The 24,495-nt window shown below is 47.0% G+C and overlaps 1 protein-coding gene across 5 annotated transcripts in view; it reads right to left on the reverse strand.

Moving 5' to 3' along the window:
- The window catches only part of TANC2 (tetratricopeptide repeat, ankyrin repeat and coiled-coil containing 2), a 235,032-nt gene that overhangs the window by 114,229 nt on the left and 96,308 nt on the right, over nucleotides 1-24,495 (reverse strand). For 4 of the 5 annotated variants that reach the window (XM_027745287.2, XM_039380377.1, XM_039380379.1 and 1 more), the window contains one exon: nucleotides 5,048-5,158. In XM_027745287.2, the coding sequence (XP_027601088.1) occupies nucleotides 5,048-5,158 (111 nt within the window). Of the gene's footprint in view, nucleotides 1-5,047; nucleotides 5,159-24,222; nucleotides 24,245-24,495 lie in introns of those variants that run through there. The other variant, XM_039380380.1, reaches the window with a different exon arrangement.

Raw genomic sequence — 24,495 nt, forward strand, 5'->3', positions numbered from 1 at the left:
AAGCACCCCTGCTTGATAAGGCAAAACAATTCGTTAAGATTCCCTGGGATCCATCGGGATGGGCAGCCAGAGGTGGAGGCTGCAGGAACTTCTGTCGCTGAAGTACCTGATGTGCAACACACCATCCAGGTGACACCTTTGGCAGCAGTCACGACACTTTGAAGTTCTTCACATTAATGGAATTTGGATCATTTAAGAGCCTTTTCCCTTTTTTATTTTTCTCCCAGGGAGATGAACCCAAACCCTGGGTTGTAAGGGAAGTTGGTCGTTCACAGACCACATCAGGAAGCTTCAAGAATACCATGACATCTCCAAATATTTAACAGTTAGAACACATGGCAATAATCTGTGGGATTCATATTATTTTCACTTCTTCTCTTGAGCATCTCCCCTTTGACAAGAAGATTCAATAAACCCTAAACTCTGAACCCAGTCACTATTCTCCAGACTCGATGATACCTGACAGTAGGTGGTCTGTGGCCAATCCCAAATGGATTCACACCTGGAATTCTACCAATGCCTTCAGCATTCCTCTTTCAGAACCAGAATTTCAGACCAGGGTGGGGCTTGTTTTGTCAATCCAGGAGTTCATTCTGAAGCTGTTTCCATCCCTTGATATGGCAGAAGGAACCAGCAACGTCCCAAGAGCGGCTGGAGAGAAGTCAATCGCTGCCATGGCAACCGATGTGCCAAATTACTGCTCTCCTGCAACGAGGGCTGATCACAACGATTTCCCATTCCCTTCAGGTCAGTGGGCTTGGTAATGCTGGGACAACCACAAGATTCAACAGTAAAACCCTTTATCAGACCACGGCTGGTTTGACTGTTCCCTCTTCCTTCCCCCAGCCCATCGCTGTGCAGTAGCACAGAGGCTGGAGCAGGATCCTGCTGGCTGAAATTCTGTGGCTATTTTTGCCTCACTGCCTGTACTTTCACCAGGAAACATCAGAGTACAATGCTGGTTCCTGCATTCCCTCTGAAAGAGCTTTTTGCAACACCTGAGAGATGTTTTATTGCATTCAGGGGGAGTGTGTGGATCGTGTAAAACGAGAAATACACATTTTACATGGTGATAAGAAAGCAGTAGCAGCAAGCAGACAGCAACCTCAACGATCCTTCAACCAAAGGAAGAGAAAAAAGGAGTGATGAGATGAACACAAGTGCTGCTGAGATGGTAAATCACCCCTCCCTGTCCGTGGTTCCTAACTCAATCAGGGCTGGAAACAGATGCCTGCCAACCTAACGTGGAACAAGCAAACAGCCCCTGACCAGACACTCAACATTTGTGTCCCAAAATTTCTGAAGGAGGAGTTAATGAAATTAAAAGATAATGTCATAACACACTTAGCCTTTGGAACACGGCGCCAAGGTAATAAATCACACAAAATGCAACTGCAAACATTAATCCGAGGCAAAGGGCCGTTACCTGAAAGCACCATCCATCTCTGACCACTGCCAAGAGGTTTCCTGAGCACTTAGAAGTCAAAACATGTTTTAGCCACCATGAGTAACAAAAAGCAGCTCAAAGGAAGATGCCCTCGTGACCACAACTAAGGGAGTGGGGGTGGTGAAGTGGGGGAAAAACCTACACACTACACTGAGTCACCAGAACCACTGCAGAGGAGGTTTAAAAGTTGAACAATGGAGGGCTGAAGGTCTACAACTGCTACTCTTCCACCTTCTCCCCCCTTGAAGAGCAGTGATGGCTGTGGGGGTGTCATCCCAAGGGTCCCACTGCCTTTGGAAGGCTGACAGGAAGGAAAACACAAAGACCTCTGCTGAGCAGTGTCTGCAGGATCAGGAGAGACAAGGAGGGAGGATCAGAAACCTTCCAGATCCTCTCAATAAAGTCTCTGTTAAGTCACTGAGTCAAGAGGGGTTTGGGTTGGAAGGGACCTTAAAGAACATCCAGTGCCACCCCCTGCCATGGGCAGGGACACCTTCCACCAGCCCAGGTTGCTCCAAGCCCCGTCCAACCTGGCCTTGGACACTTCCAGGGATCCAGGGGCAGCCACAGCTTCTCTGGGCAACCTGGGCCAGGGCCTCCCCACCCTCCCAGGGTAGAAACAAGGAACCAATTCCTTCTCCTCCGCTGACACTCCAAGGCAGAAAGTGCTGGATTGAACTCTGAACAAGCACTGCAATCACAAGAACAGTCACAGAAATATAATTCTGGTACAAATGGGTTTCTCAAAGCCGTGAAACGGCTTTTTTGCCATCATGTGACATGCAACAACTATAAAATGTGGGCCAATTTCTGCTTTCACCTGAAAAGATTTAATTAATTTTTAGCCACCTACACTCCTTCCCCTAAACAACAAATGTAATTTAAAAAAAAAAAAAAAGATTATACCAAGCTTAAAACTTTAACCACATCCTCGCTATTAAAACTTCCCTCAAAAGACACTCAGCACCTTGATGTTCTTTCTTTTTCCTCGAAGTTGGAACGTCGGGAGCGCGTCACCCCACACACACTGACTCACCCTGGAGATGTCACAACCAATCCTCCCCCCAGGAGCACGAGAGGCCACTGGTGGCACCGTGGTTGCTCAGGAAACCACCTCCCTGGAATGTGCTGAAATTTGCCTGAAGCCTTAAAATAAACATTTTGGGACTGAGCAAAAACTTCACCTCTCGGCATCTCCAATTGAAACCGTCATTCCTGGGTGCAGAGCAGATAATGTTCTCTTTTCTTTGCTAGTTAGGGTTTTAAACTGCCTTTAAGCATATAATTAATTACATTTCTTGTCAGGGATCACGTTACAAACCACTCCACCTCCACTCCATTGCCAGGCAGACCTTCAGCCTGATTTTCTTCCTTCTTTCAGCTCACACCATCATTCCTGGAGATGCTCAGGATTTAGCCCTGTGTGCTAATTAATCCTTCACAGGACACACACGTTTTAGAAGAGGGTTAGACTAAGCCTAACACTGAAGAAAGGAGCTGTATTTCCCTGGAAAACTGACTGCAGGCAGTGCCTGAAGCTTTGCCATGGTCCAGGGTAGGACTCAGCCCCTCTTCCTCCACCTTCCCATCAGGAGCTGGACCCTACACCCAGACTCAAAGTCCTTTGGTCCCTACAAGTTGTCCATATCTCTGTTCTTTCTTTTCTTCTTTACACAAGGATCCCCCTCCAGCCACCTGCTTCCTTCCAAGGGCTCATCTCCTGAGCTCCTTCAATCCAGCCTTCCAGCCCAGCAAAACCTCCAGCTCTCACATTACTGTCACCTTCCCAGCAGGATCCATCAATCCAGGCACCTTCCACAGACCCAGGCACCTTCCATAGATCCAGGCACCTTCCACAGACCCACGCACCTTCCATAGACCCAGGCACCTTCCTTCCATGAACAGCTTCAGAAATCCTTCCCCAACAGACTCCTCCCTATTCCAAGTACACCAACAAGGCACTTGGGGACGTGGTTTAGTGGTGCCCTTGGCACAGTTGGGTTTATGGTGGGACTTGATGATTTTAAAGGTCTTTTCCAAGATAAATGGTTCCCTGACTCCGCTGTGACAACCCCCCTGCTGTCACTTTTCCCCCTTCCTTCATGTTCCTTTAAAGACACTTCCAGGCAGTACAAGACTCCACTTTTCCTTTCAGATCACTCCACTATCAGCAAGAGGAAATCAAACAGCAAAAAAAAGACATTAAAGGAATTGCAGATCCCACTGCCAGAGCCCAGCCCTGGGCTTGGCAGGAGTCCTGCCCTTCAAAGCTGGGGCAGAGGGAGACAGACACACGTGCAGGCACGGGAATGTGGAACTGATGCTTTTCAAGCCAAACTTACAATTCCATTCTAATTCTCTGTGGATGCAATCATAATAAGTTTATAATTATTAACAATTATAAACATGAGAGAGGAAGCCATTCAGTCAGGAAAAAAAGGGCTGCAACAGCACAATTTTAATTGTAATTCACGGTGATTGAAAAAGGAGCAGCACTTTTCAAGGCAACTGTGGCCTCAAAGGAGGCACTGCCAAGCACAGAGACTATCTTTTTATTTCCTAAGACAACTCCTCTTTCAGACACAATACATTAAAGCAAGCCCACATTCAAAATTTGGACACCATTCAATTAATCCCTCCAATTTTGGGTGCTCCAGAAGCTCTTCCACGAGTTCACCAGCCACGGAAGCAAACCCCCTGATTCCACAGAGCCATTCATTAGCATGACCTTGGCTACTGTAGCTGCAGATTCCAGAGGCACACGTCCCACATTTACACACCATTTCAACACATCCAAAGCCTGCAGCGAGCACGGATCCCCTCGGCTCACAAGGAGGGGAAGCCAGGGCAGGGAAGTGCAGGATTCACCACAAAACCCACCCAAACACTTGCTGCTGCTGCTGCTTTCCAGCCCTCCCCAGGTTGCCCAACTTCCAAGTTAGGAAGAAATCTGGGAAATGAGGCCGGGATTCCAGGCACTCACTCACACATCTGCTGGCTCTGCCTGGGCTCAGGGGGGATTTCGGAGCCCACGGCTGAGAACGGGGTCAAGCCAGGAAGGGACATGACCCACTTCTATTTATGTTTCAACCAGAGGCCTCGAGCAAGATGAATACTTTTCCGAGCAACTACTACAGGATGCATAAATCAAACAGTGTTTCTTTAAAAATAAAATAATAGTAAAAAAAAAAAAAAAAAAAACAACCACCCTCACCCCCCCTCGATATTCCTGGCTGCAGGTTACAAGGTCCCACGGTTTTGGCTTTTTAGCTGATTTAATGATATTTCTGAAATGTGGTTTTATTGCAGCCTCTCTGCAGAGCAGCATTAAAAATTAAATTTAAAGCAGTGCATTCACTGGCTCGTTTTTATCCTCTCTAAATTATTCCAGGGGTGTAGAGCGGCCACACGCAGGACTGAGGGAAACAAACGTAAAATGGGCAACAATTCCAAATTATTCCTTAGTCAAGTTTCCGAGCCAGTGAAACTGGGGCTGGGGGAGGTCCAACCAACCACCTGGGCAAAGTGATATTTTAAAAATCCTTGTGGCTGGAATTGCCTGTTCTCCCTGCTCCCGCAGAGCCTTCGCAAGGGGCTTACCAGGGCAGAAAGCATCAACGTCCAGCTTCTGGGCTGCAGAGAGGGTTGGGGAGCCAAGCTCAGACTCTGGGATTCGAGGGCTCTCCACAAACTTTGCTTTCCTCAAAGGGGCTGAAGGAGAAGGAGGGGGAGAGAGAAAGAGAGGTCATGAGTAAGGGAAATAGCAAGCAACAGATGGAAGCACTTAACTAAACGACACTGTCAGACTCATATCAGGTTACTCTTTTTTTTTTCTTTTTTTTTGCCAGGAAAAAAAAAAAATTATCTGCATTCTTTACAAAGGAGATGGCTCTTGGTTAAACTTTCAATCTGCACAGGCTGACTTGAAAGTGTGTGAGCACCGAGGCACATTCCTGATACTCTAAAACACTTCCTTTTCTCCTACTTTATTAATTTGTTTTTTTATAGGAAGCAAACGAGCAGCTGTGGAAAAGCAAAGATCACAGAGAGGTACACAGAGCCCATCAGGGTTTAAGATACTTAACTCTAAATATCTGAACTGGACACACAAATGCTGTGTTCAGTAATTGTTTCCTCTGACGTAAAATTTCAATTTCAAAAGATTCTCAGTGTTGGAGCAAACAGGTTCGGTGTTCAACACAAAAGAGCAGAGCAAAGCTAATGGTGCCCAAGCCAAAAACAAGCAGTCCACTTTTATGCTTGCAAATCTAGAGGAGATCAAGAGACTTAATAAAGAACAGGGAAAAGGTAAAGAGGGTCTGTCACAAAGCAGTGCTGACCACTAGTACTAGAAAAATGGGATTTTCCACATGTTTTAACAGCCTGAACTCTAAAAGACATGAAGTTCTGCACAACATTTGTTTGGAATAAAATTAACTAAAATAGAAGTGGTTTAGTAAAAGTCTTTAAACACGCTCCTGCCAGATCAGAGAAAGAGAACCAGAGAATAAGTTCTATGCAGAGATTATTGTATTGCATTTCCAAGTTAAACTCTCGTGCCCATTACAGTGAAAGGCTGATTTGAAAAACCACTCAGCAGCAGTTCCGGGGGTCAGCACCTCCTGCCCCTCCATTTACATAAATTATATTTATAGTTCCCTGTCCCACAAATTAAATTTGGGCTCTGAAACTAAAGATGGGGGGTTGTTCTTGTGCATCTCCTGCAATAAAAGCTCAACGGGGCAGGGAATGACCTCAGAGGCAGCGATAAATCTGGGTTTTTTAGGGAAAGGCTGAGCAGGTCCAGGGTGGGGAACCAGACAGACAACACACAACCAGCCTCTAACTGAGCTGTACATCCACCATCCCAGGAATCTTTAAACAAGGGGTGTGGAAAACAGAGGTAAAGGTCGGGGTGTGGTTTTCCAGCAGAGTCCCTGTGGAGCAGAATGAAGGCAAGGAACCAACCCTCCCATCTCTGCACTGAAAGAGGTGCTAAAAACCCCTCTGACTCTCTTCCTTCCCCCTCCTGATCCATCCCAGGAGACCTGGAGAGGGCAAACAGGTGCCACTGTGCACAAGGAAACCCTGGATGAGGGTGAGGGATTTCCAGCACGTTCCCTGGGAGCCCCTCAGGGCTGGTGGAACAGGAGCTGTGCCAGGCAGGAGGAATGGGGGAGACCCAGGGAGATAAGGGCAGCCTGGAGCCCCCTCCTGCCCCCATCCCACTGGATGTGCAGCCCCTTCACACAAACAACCCGATGCCAACTTCTGTACAAACCTCCCCCCAAAAATCCCACCTGTGCACACACAACACCCCACCAGCTGCAAACCGGCCTGGATCAGTGAAAAATCATTCCCAGTAAGGACTTGTGCCAGATCCTGATGCAATGAAAACACTTAAATATCAAGATCGTTCCCACAGCCTGAAAATTGTTTAGAATAATAACCCTGCAGTGGCCAATCCTGTAATATTTCATTTGTAATTGCAATTTTAATAAATATGGTTGTTTCAAATGTTTTACCACCCCCCCCCCCCCCCCCCAGTAACAGTCATTTTTATAACATATATTAGAAATAGCCCATCTTTCCTTTCTTTATCATTCCTGGCTGACCCCAGGACCACACATCATCCCATGCCCACGTGGCTGTGCTCTGAAACACAGAACTAACAGAGTTCTCACAGTTCTACAGATGCCAATGACTGTGATGGGATTGTCACCAGAAGGCTCTGCACTACAGTTTACTGCAAAAACAGAGGAAGAAGAATTTTAATAAACAAAGAGAGGGGGATGGTACCACTACACACAAGTCCAGAAAGTGCAGGACCTGCACCCTTTGACAGATCCAGCACTGAACAGGTTGGCTCCCCCCTGAAGGGATCAGTCAGTGTCCCATCTCAGTGTGGGTTTTATTTCTGCATCTCCTCTGGATCTCCTTTCCTCCTCCCTGAGGAGCCCCTCACCCCATCAATTCCTGCCTTCCCCAGAGCACTGGCTGATGACAGCACAAGTGAGCAGCTCGTGGATTCAACAAGCTGATGGAGCTTTGAGGGCAACAAAGAACTTCGTATCACCCACGAGGTGGATCCTCACTGCACTGCAAGTTCAGGCACACACATCATTTTACTGGGTTTCAGAGAATGGGTTGGGTTGGGAGGACCTTAAAGACCACCCAGTTCCACCCCCCACACCTTCCACTAGACCAGGGTGCTCCAAGCCCTGTCCAACCTGGCCTTGCACCTATTTTATGGTTTTATTCCCTAAAAAGCATGAGTTGAGCCTTAAAAACATGTTTCCACCAGCCAAGACACACCTTGTAAATATGACTCACACACAACAGTTTGCTTTAAAAGTCAATTCAATCCTCTCTGTGCAGCTGCAGGTTGGGAAAAGCCACAGAGCAAAAAGTCTCTGTTACTTCAAATATCCTGAACCTGTAAAAGACAAAAACTCCTCCTAAGTCATATGTAACCTGATTACAGGAAAGGAGGATTTTCACATGCAAGAATTAAGCCCCCCTGACTCATGTCCAAGTGAAGATTATCCTGACAGATTCAGATTTGGGGAATTTAGTCTTCTCCTGGAATAAACAACAAATGGAAACGCCACGAACTCAGAAATCTGCTTTGACACTCTTCAGCCAAATGTTAATTGATCTCTTTATAAAAAAGTGACTTTTTAGGCCCAACTGTTTGCCTTGGTCCTGAACACCCTCCTGTGAGCACAGGCCAGTCTCACCATCAAAGTCATGGGACGAGCATTTGGCACAAACTAGAAAAACCAACAAGAGCATGAAACAATCATTTGAAGTGCTCTGTACCTGCTCAGTCCCTTCGGCCTCTTATTCCTGCAGGATTTTCCTGTATGGAACAAACCAACTCCAGGCCTTAAACAGCATCAAAATAGCCCTTTCCTGTTACACAACTGCAGGTTTTTGAGCAGAGAACATTATGTCTTCCAAAAACATAATGGGGAAAAAAGGGTCTGTGCAACAGCCAGTTATAAAAATGTCAGGGATTAAGGGAAGGTGGCAGTCGCTGCCTTTCCAGAACTGCAAAATGAGCCTTTAACTCAGAAAAACGTATGGATTCCACGGAGCCTGAAGTCCCAACCTCGTCCCTGGGGTGCCACCACCCGTCACCAACGACAGCCCAGGAGCTGATGGGCACAGCCCGGGCTCTGTGTCCACCCAGGGACCCCTCCTGTGCCCAGGAGCTCGGTGACAAACACCAGGCTGGCATCAGATAGGAACTGACTCGTGGTACCAGTGCAGGAACTCGGATTTCAGTGCCTGAGAAGTTATTTCAAACCATTACTGCCCATTTTCGGGGCGAGTTCCGCGGTTCTTAGCGAGATTAATCCCCATCAGTGGCGGAGCCAGCGGAGCAGAACTGAAAAAATCCTTCTGCCAGTGCAAATAAAATTCTCATTTCACTCTGCCAGCGACTCTTCCCGAGCAAGGAAAGCGATGCTAATTCCAGGGCAGGAATTAAGCACATAATGCAACACAATTAGCGGGGCTGGAAGTCAGAAAGTTTAATCAGCTGCTCGTTTATGGCACTTTCTGCAGCAGGTCTTGTGTCTTCCAGAGGGGACAAGGATTTCTCCCTGGGAGGTGGGGAGGCCCTGGCCCAGGTTGCCCAGAGAAGCTGTGGCTGCCCCTGGATCCCTGCAAGTGTCCAAGGCCAGGTTGGACGGGGCTTGGAGCAACCTGGGCTGGTGGAAGGTGTCCCTGCCCATGGCAGGGGGTGGGAATGGATGATCCTTAATATTCCTTCCAACCCAAACCATCCTGGGATTCTGTACTAAACTAACACTGGGGAAAGTGTTTCCATACCAGCTGCAATGGCAGCAGCCTGGCTTTTGAAGAGTCTCCTTAAAACCAGAGATTATTTGGAAAGTTCTGTTTCCACCTGGCAAACACAAACCATCAGCCCCATCCCTCAAACCTTCACACCCCACACCAGTGGCTGCTGAGGCTCCTTTTCCAAGGCTGGATGAGCAGTTTGGAGAGCTCTGTGGCCCCTCCAACATGGAAAACACTTCAAATCCAGGGATCTGCTGATGGTTTATCCTTTTGAACATCTGCTTGGAGCGCTGGGATCAATTCAGTGCTGTTTGTGATCAATGCCAAGCATCCACTGCCACATCAAACCAACCCTAAATAAAATCAGGATGTGCTTATTCTCTCTGAATAATCATTTTATTTCTAGTAGCACCGAGTTCTCCTTCAGCCCATTGAGCTCCCTAATTCTATTGCATTTTCTCTGACACCATTTCATTGTCACATAATTTATAGATGAGTTAGTATTTTAATTAGAAAAAGGCTTTTCTTTAGATTAAAAGGCGCTGATAAAAGGAAATTATCATGGATTAGCAAAAGGCTTCAGCTCTGAAATTCAGTTTGAGCTCTGGCAGCAATGTTTCACTAACAAGGGGTTATTAACACCTAATGAATTGATTGAACAAGGCTTTATTTTGGCAGATCTGAATTCATACCGTGCTTTGACTACAATATATACACACACCTACACCTTTTTTCTATGCTTACACCCATAAAGATACACATGAATTTATCTATGGCCAAGGAAGATGCTGGAGCAAGCAGCTCTTTTCCCATCACATGGATGATGGATTGATCCATCCCAGGGTTCCTGGGAGCCTCTCCGTGCACCAGCTCCTTCCATGCATCAGGAAAACGTCCATTACTGCCCAAACTGCATTAACACAAAGCACTGGAGCTTTTTACTCACAGACTCACACACTTTATCCCTACAAAATACAACCAAAGTGTGGCCACGTGCCTGGATTCTCCAGCTCCTGAGAGAGTCCAGCCAAGGAGCTCGGCTCAAAATCAGCTTTTCTGCCCAGCTCTGTCCTCTCTGCACCTCACACAGCTGAGTTTCACCTGTACTTTGAACCTCCCTCTGTCACAAGAGGAAGAACTAAAGAAATTTGTGTAAAAATACTGGTTTTATCACCATTAAAGAGGCGAAAACGTGAGGGACACGAGTGAACCTCTCTGAAATCTGCACCTGGATACTGTATTTTTAATTGTGGTAAGCACAATATTATCAGAGGATGTTGAGGGGTTGGAATGGACCTTAAAGGCCACCCAGTCCCACCCCCTGCCATGGGCAGGGACATCTCCCACTAGAGCAGTTTGCTCAAGGCCTTATCCAACCTGCCTCTGAACAATCCCAGGGGTGGGGCAGCCACAACCTCCACGACCCTCTTTGTAACATAAATTCAGCATTTGAATGAAATCCTTAGAATGCCCCAAGTTTTACAAAACCCTCCCCGAGCTGTGCTGTGACAGAGCCATGGTTTGAGATGGTTTGAGGAGCGAACTTTGAAAACTTGGATTTCAAGAGAGGAAAAGTGGGTGCTCAGCACATCCTTCCCTCCCCCCTTTAGCTCATCCTGAGGCTGTGCCAGAGCCTGACTCACGTGCTGGAGCTGGTCCAGCTCCCTCAACCCAAACTGCTGAAGTGCTGCAGAGCTATTGATCCCCAGAGCTCCTGGAACAGAGAACTGTCACATCCAGCACGGCTGGACTGCACCCAGCACACCAGGGATGGAGGGATGGAGCTCTGTCCTGCCCCTGGGCCCAAAGGACTCGTTGTTTTGCTGAGCTAAGAGCCAAAAAGGGGGAATTCCAGACCACGGGATCATTCCTGCTGTGGCACCAACCCCAGAGTGCTTTGGGTTGGAAGGGACCTTAAAACCCATCCAGTGCCACCCCCTGCCACGGGCAGGGAAACCTTCCACGAGCCCAGGTTGCTCCAAACCCCGTCCAACCTGATGCTGGAATAAGAAAGCAGCTCGTTCAGAAATGCATGTGCACAATATGTACTTGGAAACGAACCAAGAGTCATATTTTGGTAACAGAAAATAAGTTATTTCTTAATGAACTGCATGGGGAGGGATGGATTATACTACTGCATGTTTTGAGGTGCCAAGAGCTGCTGGTGAAGGTTTCTGGCAACACGTGGCACACAGGTATATCCCAACACAGCTGGGATGTTCTGGGCCAAAGGCATCTTTGATAGAACTCCAAATAAACTTAAACCAGCCATTAATCACAGAATCTCAGAATGGCTTGGGTTGGAAAGACCTCAAAGCCCATCCAGTGCCACCCCCTGCCATGGGCAGGGACACCTTCCACCAGCCCAGGTGGCTCCAAATTTATCCAACCTGGCCTTGGACACTTCCAGGGATCCAGGGGCAGCCACAGCTTCTCGGGACAACCTGAAGAAATAATATCCCAGCTGTGTGTACTTCTGGTTTTTAAGGATAAATCAAAAAGAATAATTAAAATTCAAACAGTGACAACACCTCCAGTAAAGGTTAACATCCTCTTTACATAACCCAGCATTATTTTACAGGATCCATTGTGGAACTGGTTTTTTTTTTTCCCTCTTCTATTCTTTGAGCCCATAAAAGCTTTTTGAATTCCCTTTGCCAGCCTCTCTCCTCTCATCCCACGTTATCGCAGGGGCAGCACAGACAAGTGGGGAGAACAATGTGTTGTCTGCAAACATCACACTGGTTCCAAAACTTGCAGAAAAACACGTTTAGTTTGGGAGATAAGGCCCCTGGAAAAAAAAAAAAAAAAAAAAAAGAAAATTGCAGGAAATGAAGGTGGAAAGAGGAAGAGAATAAAAAAAAAAAAGCAGGAAGAGAATCCAGCGAGCTGGTGATGGATGAGAGCAGCAATGGGAAAGGACTGCTCAGAAAAGCAACTATCTTAATGTAAAAGTTCTTCTTTAAAATGTAGACATGAAGGTTTTGCCTGTTACTGCTCCTGAAATTTATCTTTTCTTTGAAAAATATGAGGAATATCCTTCTCCAGAGGAGTGGATTCTGCAATCCTGTGGGACCACAGAAACCTCCTGGAACATTCTTTCCCCCTCTCTGGCTCTCCCCAGGTGAACAATGCACAGAAAATATCAGCAAGTCACAGCAGTGATGTCACAAAAAGGTGTTCAGTGACCTCAGAAAGGAGCAACTCTTCTGAAATAGTGTCTTAAATAAATCAAATTATAACTCCTCTTCCTGAAATTATTATAAACCCTCCCAAATAAAAACAAATAACTGATCAAAACTGACATCTGTATGAACAGACATTTCTAATCAATGCTCAAGGGAGAAAATCCCCTGGTTTTGAAAGGCTTATATGTTTTTTAAATACATGTAGAATAAAATAATACAGATTTCTGCCTGGAGTGTTCAATAATGGCCAGTACAATGATGTTCCAAATAAATTTCTGTATTCAGAGAGAAAATAATTCTGCCTAAAACACAACCTGCAGTCTGCAGTCTGTGCTTCCAGAACGAATTCAGCTCAATTCCCATTTTGCTTATGACTGTGCAACAATTTTCTGCCATTTGGAGCAAATGGCAATTTTTTTAATCCAACTTCTCACTGCTGGAGACACCAGACAGCAAAGTGCCCTCTCCCAGTCAGCCAGAGTGGTTTGGTTTAGGTTGGACCAGTGGGAGCATCCCAGTGAACCTGCTGAGCAGCTGCTCCCTGGAATATTCTGGCAAACCTCTGGGAAGGAAGCTGCTCCTGTTAATGCTCCCAGAAAGACAAACCCACCCTCCCTTTCCCTCTAGATAAGGTTTTTTCCCAAATGTGGGCTGCCAAGAAGTCTTTATCCCTGCAGGGGAGAGCTTTGAGGAGCAGGAAGTTGTTTAATTAACATCCAACCATGGCAGGAGGAGGAGATGGGACTTTCATCTTCCCATCCAAACCTGTCAAGTGGCTTTTTGACTCCTCGGAGCTGAGGCACAGTGTACACCTCCCCATGTCACTTCCCATCCAAAATTCCTCTTTTCAGCATCTTCTGAAGCCTTTTCAAATTGCCTTTTTTAGTAGAAATTCCTCATCTGTGACTCAAGGTGAAAACTTGTGCATGAGAGGAGGAGGATGAAAGAGGAGAAAGGGAGGCAGCACCACTTGCTCCAGTTCTCTAAGTCATCTTGTTATGAAAACAAGCAATCTCCCCCCCCCGATACTTTCCATAAATTTCTGTTGCAGTCAGTTTTCCTTTTCAAGTTTCAGACTTTGTACTAAAAAAAAAACAAAACAGTGACTGCAGACTTGGGACTACAGGACGAAACCACGTCATGAAAATTTTAAGCCTACGTAAGATCTGCTCAAATACCCCCAAAATGCTCCCACATGGCAGAAACAGGGTAGAGCTGGAGGGGAAAACGTTCCTCAACCCCTCACATCCCTTTTCCCAACAGTTTTATTTCATTAAATGTTAAATTCAAAACAGATGAGAGGAGAGTGCCACAAAACACGAACACTGAATTGCGTTATTCCCATTCAGTCTCCAACTATCCCGAAGTTCTTTCAGTAATTCAGTGACTCAAATATCGCACAAAAAATGAGGAAAACTGTTCAAAAGGACCTGGATATACCATAAAGGACATTTAGTCTAAGGAGAACAGCAAAGAGCTCGGTCACTTCAATCAAATTCCAGGTAACCTGGTAATTCAGGGTTGGAAAGAAATTGGTTTCACCAATTTCTAAACATAAAGCCCAACTCATCCAAACACAGCACTCAGATTTCAAGCTAAACTTTAATGACAGAAATCAGAACCTAATTAAATATCTACTGAAGCCAAGGCATTTTCCTCTCCTCACTGAAGCTGATGGGAAGATGGAGCTCAGAGAAAAGTGCCCGGTGTCACAGTGTCCCCAGCACGGGACTTGTGTGTTGTGGGGCTTCTTAAAACAGTCTGTGCTGAGCATGGCAGGCTGAAGAAACCTGACTGAACACTGACAAAGCTTAACTGAGCTCAAGGCACAAGAAAAAGAGAAAAATACATTTAACTTATGATTATTCCCAGAGAGGAAAAGCACAAGTGCAATACAACTGCTCCCAAAACGCAGCTGATCTCCCCAGTACTGAATAATTTTCACTCTTCTAGATGAGCTTTAAGGTCACTTCCACCCAAACCATTCTGTAGCTCTGACTCTCTCCATTCTAATTTACACAGAGATTTGACTACAGCAGGATTTGAATCCCAATGTGCAGCTGTGAAGGCACCTTAAACACGAAGGTGTTTGGAGTCTCTGCTCTCCTGCCCCACTACAACATTTTTTCTAGTGCTTGAGACGCTCCAGGTGAGCTCAGGACACTGGGTGTGCCTTTAGGATCTGCTCTCCTTCCTGTAAGAATGAGAGTCAGGCTCATGGAGCTCAGCAATCTGTGTCTAGCAGTGAGAACCAGACCCCTGGGACAGAGCATAGGGAAACAATCCAGAGGGGAAACAAGTCCAGAGGGGAAACAATCCAGAGGGGAAACACGTCCAGAGGGGCCGTGAAGATGCTGCAAGGGCTGGAGCACCTCTGCTCTGGAGCCAGGCTGGGAGAGCTGGGAGTGTTCACCTGGAGAAGAAAAGGCTCCAGGGAGACCTGAGAGCCTCTTCCAGGGCCTAAAGGGGCTCCAGGAGAGCTGGAGAGGGACTGGGGACAAGGGATGGAGGGACAGGACAAGGGGGAATGGCTTCAAACTGCCAGAGGGCAGGGATAGATGGGATATTGGGAAGGAATTCTTCCTTGAGAGGGTGGGCAGGCCCTGGCACAGGTTGCCCAGAGAAGCTGTGGCTGCCCCTGGATCCCTGGAAGTGTCCAAGGCCAGGTTGGACGGGGCTTGGAGCCACCTGGGCTGGTGGAAGGTGTCCCTGCCCATGGCAGGGGGTGGCACTGAATGGTCTCTAAGGTCCCTTCCAACCCAAGCCATTCTATGACTCAATGCCCTTCAGATCCCTTTCTGTTACCATGTTCCACACACACACAGGTCTGGAGTTTCCCAAAGCTCCTCTGGAGCACCTGATGCCACAACAACCACCTGGTGTTAAGGAAGTTCTAGACAAGAGGTTACCCAGCAGAGACAGTGACCCAGCACCCTGGAACACCTCCTGCTCCTCAGGCCTTGTCCCAGTTTGCTTTTATGACCCTGCTGCCACCAGAGACAGATCAACCTCTGCCCCCCCTTTCCCCGCTGCCCCTTCCAAGGCCGCCCGTGATTTGAGGCTGCTCTGAATTCCCTGTAATCAGAGCGGTAAAAAGTGAAAACCTGCACTCCAGGCTTAGAAGGGAACTGTAAGAAAAACAGCAGAAAGGAATTCTTCTCTCTGGACAGCGCTGAGAGAACGCTGCTGAGTGTTCTACAAGCAGCCAGGAACGATCAAAGGTGGGGATCAAATTATACAGGCAAATTAAACTGGGACAGGAGTGGTGGGGCCAAGGCCAGCAGCAAGCCTGGGCTGCACATTAACAAGATCTCATTCATTCTCCCACCATATCTTTAAGATCATACCAAGATACTGTAACCATGAAAGAGAGAAGGCTAAACTGTGAAATATCCCACTATTCCCAGCCCAAGTAATCCCAAGTTAGAGCACGTGAGAGACTGGATCCTGTTCCTTACACAAACCTGTTTATGACAGGATTACACAGCTCAAGCCAATATAAATTCATTGCTTGATAACAGCATTTAAAATAAAGGCAAGGGATGTGACTGCAGAAGGTAATTTTATTTCTATTTGCCAGCCATTCAAATCTTGCTATGCTAAAACTAATTTAGGTGGGTTAGCTGGTACCAGCAGAGCTGTAATTACACTGACACAGATGCAAAACTGTTCCATTCATATGAAACTGGATTTAGGATCCGTGTTTCCTTGCTGGTAGGAGCCTCACAGAATATTCTACCCTTAAAATGCAGCTGCTTATCTGGCAAGGCACAAGCCTGAATTAGCTGCACTTGCTTGTTAACGCTTAAAAACCTGCATTATGCTCCATTTAAAAGGTGGATTTTACCTCAGGAAATCGCTCACTCAGCCGCCTTTAGTTTTCAGTAATAGATTTGCTTTTCAAATTCTTCATTTCCTCATAAAATTAAAGGAGCTGTTAAAAGTTCCTGTTTGGAAAAGTGATGACTGCTCATCAGCCTTCCCTTCCACCAAGGAGGACACATGGCAGGCCTGGAGGATTTAATTAAAACACCTAACGAGCCCGTGAGGACTCTGTGAGCACAGAGGGTCCGAGCAGACCCGCTGTCGGGGGCACAGCTCCTCAGCACCAGGGGGACTAAGACCCAAAATCTCTACAGGGAATGTGCATCCTGAGAGTGAGATGTCCCCCCAGAGGAGCAGGTCTAGTCCTTTAAGTGAATGGCAAGGCAGCACTCTCTTCCCAAAAAGCCCTGGAATGCAACAAGGCCAGGAGCATTTATCCACACAAAGGCACCAAGCTGGTGCCTTCCCTTCCAAAAACACCTTCTCACTTCCACCCACTCACTTCCATGGTTGAGAAGATAAAAAGGAAAGTATAACAGGGATAAAACCTGTATCCTCCTAAGCCTGCCTTTGGCTCTGCTGAGAAAATCCTTGCAGGAATTCCAAGTTTCGACCTTCCACAACCTGCAAATGGCACCACACCAAAGGGACCCCAGCTCCTTCCAGCCCTGAATCTCAACACACAGAGTGGCTGCTGGTCTCCCAAATGCAGCCACAGGCGCCTTTGTGTGCCTGAGAAGAATCAAGCTCCATTATTTACACATTTCTTATAGCAGGGGGGAAGAAATAAAGAAGCTAAAAATCCGCCTGTAATGCAAGAGTGATGCTCAGTCCAGCTCCAACATTTAGATTTATATAAGTTATATATATATATCTATCTTTATCATCTAAAGATTATACGTATAAATATCTATTTTTATATATATTACCTAATATAGAGATTGACATAATTCACATTTTACTGTTGCTCTTATGAACAATGTGCTGGATAAGCCAAAGAGCCACTGGAGACTCCAGGTTTAGTTGCTGCTCCTGCTCCCCCCTCTGTGGAGTGATTTTCCTGCCCACACAGAAACCTTGAAGCAGGACATTACCATCCTGGACTCAGCACTGGTGAGGCCACCCCTGGAGTGCTGTGTCCAGCTCTGGGCCCTCAGCTCAGGAAGGACATGGAGGGGCTGGAGCAGGTCCAGAGGAGAGCAACGAGGCTGGGGAAGGGACTGGAGCACAAGTGCTATGAGGAGAGGCTGAGGGAGCTGGGGGGGCTCAGCCTGGAGAAGAGGAGGCTCAGGGGAGACCTCCTCACTCTCTGCAACTCCCTGACAGGAGGGGGGAGCCGGGGGGGGGTGGTCTCTTTTCCCAGGCAACCATCAGCAAGACAAGAGGGCTGGGTCTGAAGCTGTGCCAGGGGAGGGTTAGGTTGGAGATTAGGAAGAATTTCTTTGCAGAGAGGGTGCTCAGCCATTGGAATGGGCTGCCCAGGGAAGGGGTGGATTCTCCATCCCTGGAGGTGTTGAAGGTGAGACTGGATGTGGCATCAGTGCCATGGGTTGGGAACCACAGCGGGGTTGGATCAAGGGTTGGACTTGATGATCTCGGAGGTCCCTTCCAACCCAGCTGATTCTGTGATTCTATGAGAGGGTCAGAGATACACATGCTGGTCTGGGGGCTCCAGGGTGGGCAGTTCCACCCAGGCAGCCCCAGAACACACACGTGGATCACAACCAGCCCCAGGGCGCTGCCTCACCCCAGCTCGGTTCTTCTCTGCACCCTCAGCACCCTCAGTGCCCCTTCCTCACTTCAGCCTTTGTCAAACCAAGTGTTCTTTCTCCCCCTTGGAATCCAATACTTTTTTCCATCTGCACTTTTTCCCTCCCCAGCTTTCACAGTACCCAAGGGCTGTCACATCTCCTCACAGCGCTGAGGCCTTCATCTTCCAACCATCCCATCCCATCCCATCCCATCCCATCCCATCCCATCCCATCCCATCCCATCCCATCCCATCCCATCCCATCCCATCCCTCCTCTTCTGCCACTCCCCAGCTGCCCATTTTGGGGGCTCCAAAGCTGACATTTTCCAGAATCAGAAAAAGAGAAAGATAAACAGAAATTCAACAGAAAAGCTCCAGAAATTCAACAGAAAAGCTCCAGAAGAAATTGTTCCCTGGGAGGGTGGGGAGGCCCTGGCACAGGTTGCCCAGAGAAGCTGTGGCTGCCCCTGGATCCCTGGAAGTGTCCAAGGCCAGGTTGGACAGGGTTTGGAGCAACCTGGGCTGGTGGAAGGTGTCCCTGCCCATGGCAGGGGGTGGCACTGGATGATCTTTAAGGTCCCTCCCAACCCAAATCAATCTGTGGTTGCAGTAGAAGCTCAGCTTGGCAAGAGGTTGGATTTCCTGTCTTTTTGGTATAGCTCCTTTAGATTTATATAATTTATATTTTATATATATTCATATAATTTATATTTTATATATATTTATATAATTTATATTTTACTGTTGCTCTTATGAACAGCGTGCTGGACAAGCTTCAATCTGCTTCCAGAAATTTCAAAACCTACCCTGAGAAGAACTGCAGCAAACAAAGCACTCAGTCCTTATTTTTTTATTTTTTTTTTCCCATGACATGAAGATGCAAACCTCTGGTAAAAGTTTAAGGGGCTCTTTAAATTCACTCACAAATCATGTCCATTCATCATTAAATAGGAAATTGGACATTTTAATAGGGAAGAAAACAGCACAAAGAATTTAAGCCCAACTTGTCTAAATAGAACTTGATTTGAATGATTCTACCACTGATCAGAAGGAAAATAGTGAGTCTTGCTTCCTACAGAAACAGGGCAGACAGGGATCCATGGACATAAAGTTTGTCTGTGTTGGATTTATGGAGAAAAATCACAGAAAGGATGAAAAAGCAAACCCAGAAGGCAGAGGAGGAAAGAACATCCTTGACCTCCTCGTGAACTATCATGACACCCAAACACATCCTGTGACCACAAAGGGACAGAAACAACCTTTGCTTGCTTAAGAGGTGAAATTTTGAATCCCTGGGAGCAAAGGACGCTGGGTTTAAATGAGCAGCTGCTAATCCAGGTTTACAAAAGCTGGCAAATACATTTCCTCTGCTGAGAATTCACGGTCTCAGACACTGTAAAACAAAAAGCACCACAGCTCTCGAGCAAACCTCACATGAAGCTCAGCTATAAACGTGTGATTATCCTGTAATGAAGCATTTACGGTGCAAACCCACTTCCTTCCGAAATCAAACCCTGCACAGTGCCACACATTAGGTCCTGTTTGGATGCAAACATGAAAGCAGGAATTTAATCCTGTGGCACAACCAAGTGGGCTGTGTAATGCTGAGGTGGTTCGTGCTCGGCAGAGCTGGGGATCAGAACAATGCATTTCTAAACACAACAAGGTTATTCAGAAATGCACAAATGGCTTCTGCCCAAAGATAAACTTCAACCAATGTGGTACAAGCCAAAGCTCAGCCCATATGTAGTGTAGCAGTGCCTCCTTTCCCAGGAGATGATGTGGAGTTATTCCTCCTCATCCCCCTTACACAACCTGCCCTTGGATTAACTGGGCAGCAAGAATTGGTCTGTTTTCCAGAGCACCAGCAACAGGTCCAGCACCACATCATTTATTTCACTTGTGCAAAACATTAAAAAAAAAAAAAAAAAAAAGGTAAACCAGAAAAGCTTTTAGAAATGTTCTAATCCTTCAGAACACTTCCATTTTCCACTGCCATGGCTCTTGCCTGGCTGACCAGGCTGGTTTGGGACACGACTCCAAAAGAATCTTTTCTAACTGGGGGGGATAGAGCAAGAGGATAAAGAAATTATCATGGGGTGTTTAAGAAATCCTGAAAAATAACTGACTATCCAGACCTGAAGCAGCACCTGCTGAGGCATCAGGCTCAGACCTCCAAACAAGCCACGGGAGCTCTTTCAAAATCAGGGTTCAGACTGTGACAGACAGTCCAGACCTGTGGGTCCTGTCAGACACGTGACACTCAGGCACAACATGGCACATGTCAGACCCTCAAGAGCTGCTTTAATAAATTCAGATGTACTGAACCAAATAAACACTGCAAGTGAGGATTTTTATTTTTTTTTCCTTTGGTCAAAGTACCATTTCAAGCCACTTTGGGTTAATTTGTTTTCTCATTTCATTGAGCTGAGGGGATGTTCCTTCTCTGTCGACAGGAAAAATGCCCATCTCCACCTGCAGCATAAAAACCTCAGGCCATCAGCTGCAGCTCAACAAAGAGGGTGCTTAGAGGGGGATTATTTTGCCTGTTAAAAAAGCTGATGCTGGAATAAGAAAGCAGCTCGTTCAGAAATGCATATGCACAATATGTACTTGGAAACGAACCAAGAGTCATATTTTGGTAACAGAAAATAAGTTATTTCTTAATGAACTGCATGGGGAGGGATGGATTATACTACTGCATGTTTTGAGGTGCCAAGAGCTGCTGGTGAAGGTTTCTGGCAACACGTGGCACACAGGTATATCCCAACACAGCTGGGATGTTCTGGGCCAAAGGCATCTTTGATAGAACTCCAAATAAACTTAAACCAGCCATTAATCACAGAATCTCAGAATGGCTTGGGTTGGAAGGACCTCAAAGCCCATCCAGTGCCACCCCCTGCCATGGGCAGGGACACCTTCCACCAGCCCAGGTTGCTCCAAGCCCTGTCCAACCTGGCCTTGGACACTTGCAGGGATCCAGGGGCAGTCACAGCTTCTCTGGGCAACCTGTGCCAGGGCCTCCCCATGCTCCCAGCCAAGAATTCCTTTCCAATATCCTGTCTAACCCCGCTCTCTGGCAGTTTGAACCCATTCACCCTTGTCCTGCCACCACATGACCTCATAAAAATCCCCTCTCCATCTCTTTTGTAGCCTCTTTATCCAGGACTGGAATTACACAGCACCAACAGCTACTCAAGGGATGCCACCCTGGAGCAAGGAAAGAGATGCCAAGTGCCAAGGAAAGGCCCAGAGCCAAAGATCCAGCTCAATCCTCAACCTCCTGTCTGGTTTGGGCATTGGTCAGGGATCTGGGATGAGAATCCAGCCCGGGGCTCTGCAATGACCCACCAGAAACCTGCTCACGTGCTGCTGGAATGTTTCATGAGTGGCACCACCCCAAAGCTGGTGACAAGACCCTGAGTCTTTCTGAGCCTGACCAGGGCCTCCTGCAGGATAAGAGCCAACCAGGGACAGATCCCACCAGAAATCAACTTCTGCCAAAGGAATGCTGAGCCTTTGGGAAGTGACCCAACCCAACACCCCAGTCATGAGGACACAGGGAGAGGTTTCCAAACCAGGCTGTCCCGTTGTGACAGAAGTAGGAGAAGACCAGAGAACACGCCCAGTTGGAGATGATGGCTTTTCCCCAGAAAACAAGCAGCCCAGGAGGACACAAGGGCTTATTCCAAAGAGAATCCTGTGGAGGCTCCTCTGCTCCCAAGTGCACAGGACACCTCCGAGGGCACGTTCCGGGAGCAGGAGGAGGAAAGACGTAGCCAAGGGAAGAGAGATGGCCTGATTTAACTCCACGGGAGGCTTCCTACACCACCTCCTCTTGCTATAGAAACCTCTTAGCTACGTCTAAAAATTCAGATTCTCACACAGCAGAAGTGTAATCGTGACAGATGCTCCATTTTGTGCAGCCCCAGTGTGAAATAAGGACAATTCCTATCCCCGAGCCTCTGAAAAAGCCATGGAGGTTCACGACTGGGTTTTTTTGCCTTTTTTAACGTTTTTCTGCGCTAAAGAAACTTTTGGGGTCCTTCCTTTGTTTAAGCATCTACGGAATGATGTGAAAGGCAGAGCTGTTATCACCTTCTCCCAGCTCCAGGGCTGTGATGACATGTTTACCACATCCTCTGCAAGGCTGAGCAGTCCAACAGCCTCGATGCAAATAAATACAATCCGTGGGAAGAGCAAATTCTAAAGGTTCTGCAGGGCTGGTGGGCAGGCAACAACCTCACCAACACCGAGGGAAAATGTGGGATTTTCTGCATCTCTCGCTTGCAATTCCTACTCTGTCAATATGGAAGGGTGTCAAAACAAGACAGAATAGGGTTTGTCTTATAAACAGCACTGGGGCAAATCCATGCCAGAACTGGACTTTCAAAAGCCAATAAATATGATCTGCCAGTTTTTTCCTTGCTTTCATTCAAAAAAATAACAGTTACGTCCAAACTACGCAGAAATCAATGCAAAAACGTCACAAGTTTGACAGATCTCCAGCAAATAAAAACAAATGCAGGATTTGTTTGAATTCCAAAAGTTACAAACAGACGTATTATTTATCTGCATAAATTTCAAAGACAGTTTTGGAGCTCCAAAAAAAACTTAAGTGGGAAATTTCCCCATTTCACACGAAGAGTTCTGTTGGTTTAATAAAGATAAATGTGCATCTGTGGGTACACAGGGGCACGTTCATCCACCTGTTTCATCTCTGCAAGCCCAGTTGGTTTCCATTTAAGTCTGTGCCTGTCAAAACAAATCACAAGTCCAAAAATAATGGAGCAAGAATCCCAAAAATGGATAGTTAAGAACTGGCACACCAGGAAAAAAATATTCAGTGCACGTTACTGTAACTGAACGAGGATCATCCTTCTCCAGCAGGTTCATTGTTGGAGGTAAAATCCCAGAAATACTGAGGTTGGAAAAGACTTCCAGGATCATCCCTGTGCCCCATCCCCACCTTGTCCCCCAGCCCAGAGCACTCAGTGCCACGTCCAGTCCTTCCTTGGACACCTCCAGGGATGGGGACTCCAAACCTCCCTGGGCAGCCCCTTCCTGTGCCTGACCACCCTTTCCATGAAAAAATTCTTCCTGAGACATCGGGGTTTGTCAAGAGTTCAAGACAGGACTGAAAATCCATGTGCCCGAAGCACAATGAAGTGTTGCTTCTCTGTGTGTGTGTGTGTGTGTCAGGTCATTTTTTAAATCAATAATTCTGACAAAACGCAAGTTTTCCACTTGTGAAACCTCTAGCCAGCCTCGGTTTGCGTGGCATCAGGGAAAATTCAACGGAAAATGAATTATGGCCAGAAAAAAAAACACATACTATGCACCTTGAAACCCCCCCCCGAATGTGGGGGCACTTCCCAGGTAATTGGGTGCCTTGGATCTGCTGTGCATCCCCAGGTGCAGGGTGGGCCTCCCACCCAACCTCCACTCCCACACAGAACCAGGAATTTCACATCAGTGTCTTGCCCACAGTATGACAGAGAATTCAATAAAAAGGAACACAAGCCTGGTGCAAACATTACGGTATAAAAATACCTTAAAAAGAGCAAAAGCTCTCCTGCCACCAACAATTTTAAGCACAAAAATGAGCTGCAACATGAGCACCAGGCACTTCAACAGCTTTTCCTCAAATCATACCTTGATAACGACTGTTTATTTATTTGTGTTTCTAGCAGCACTGAATTAAAACTCTTTGTGAGAAGCAAATATCTCCCTCTCTCAGCACATGGGGGTTTTACAATCCATTCCAATCTAATCTGTGGTCATTTTGGAACGGAGAAGGAAAACCTTATCTCAATCCTATTGTTCTAACATTTTAAAAACAAACCACTTGGTATCTGTAGCACTTTCAACTCTCTCCCCGGCAGATCTGTTCCAGCAAATGCTGAGAAATGGAATTTTTTCACTGCACATTCGTTTGGTTTTGTGGGAGGAATTCTGCACATGCGAGTGAGGTGACAAACTCGGATTATGTAAAACTATTGCAACAACAACTACAAGACAAATAAGCAGCAGCAGCATCACCCTTCCTGACACCAAATCCCTCCTAGTAATGGCTTCCTTGCCAAGCAGGAGCCCCAGAATCCCTTATTGCACATTGATTTCCTGCAGTTAGAGGAGGCCGAGGAACGCCAAACACAATTCCAGTCAAAGTCCAGGCACCACAAATTGGCCAAATACTCACAGGGCTTTGTCTGCTCTCCCCATCCCCTGCGCGTGCAGCCCGGCCGGGCTGGGAATTCAGGGATCCCAGCGCCTGGAGAGCAGCACTCCAGCCCGGATCCTCCTCTGGTGCCCCCCTCTCCCTAGCGCCGGCTCCATCCCGCCGCTCCCCACGTCAGGATGATGTTACAGGTGACACCTCCCGCCGCTGATGTCAAAGCTCCGCTCCCAAAAGCGCGACCGACCGACCGGCGGCTCCCTGCGGCGCCCGCCGCCCCTCCGAGCATCACCCCAG

The sequence above is a fragment of the Pipra filicauda genome, unplaced genomic scaffold, assembly GCF_003945595.2.
Source record: "Pipra filicauda isolate LSUMZ 115617 unplaced genomic scaffold, ASM394559v2 scaffold193_size2426894_pilon, whole genome shotgun sequence".
Classification (NCBI taxonomy): Eukaryota; Metazoa; Chordata; class Aves; order Passeriformes; family Pipridae; genus Pipra; species Pipra filicauda.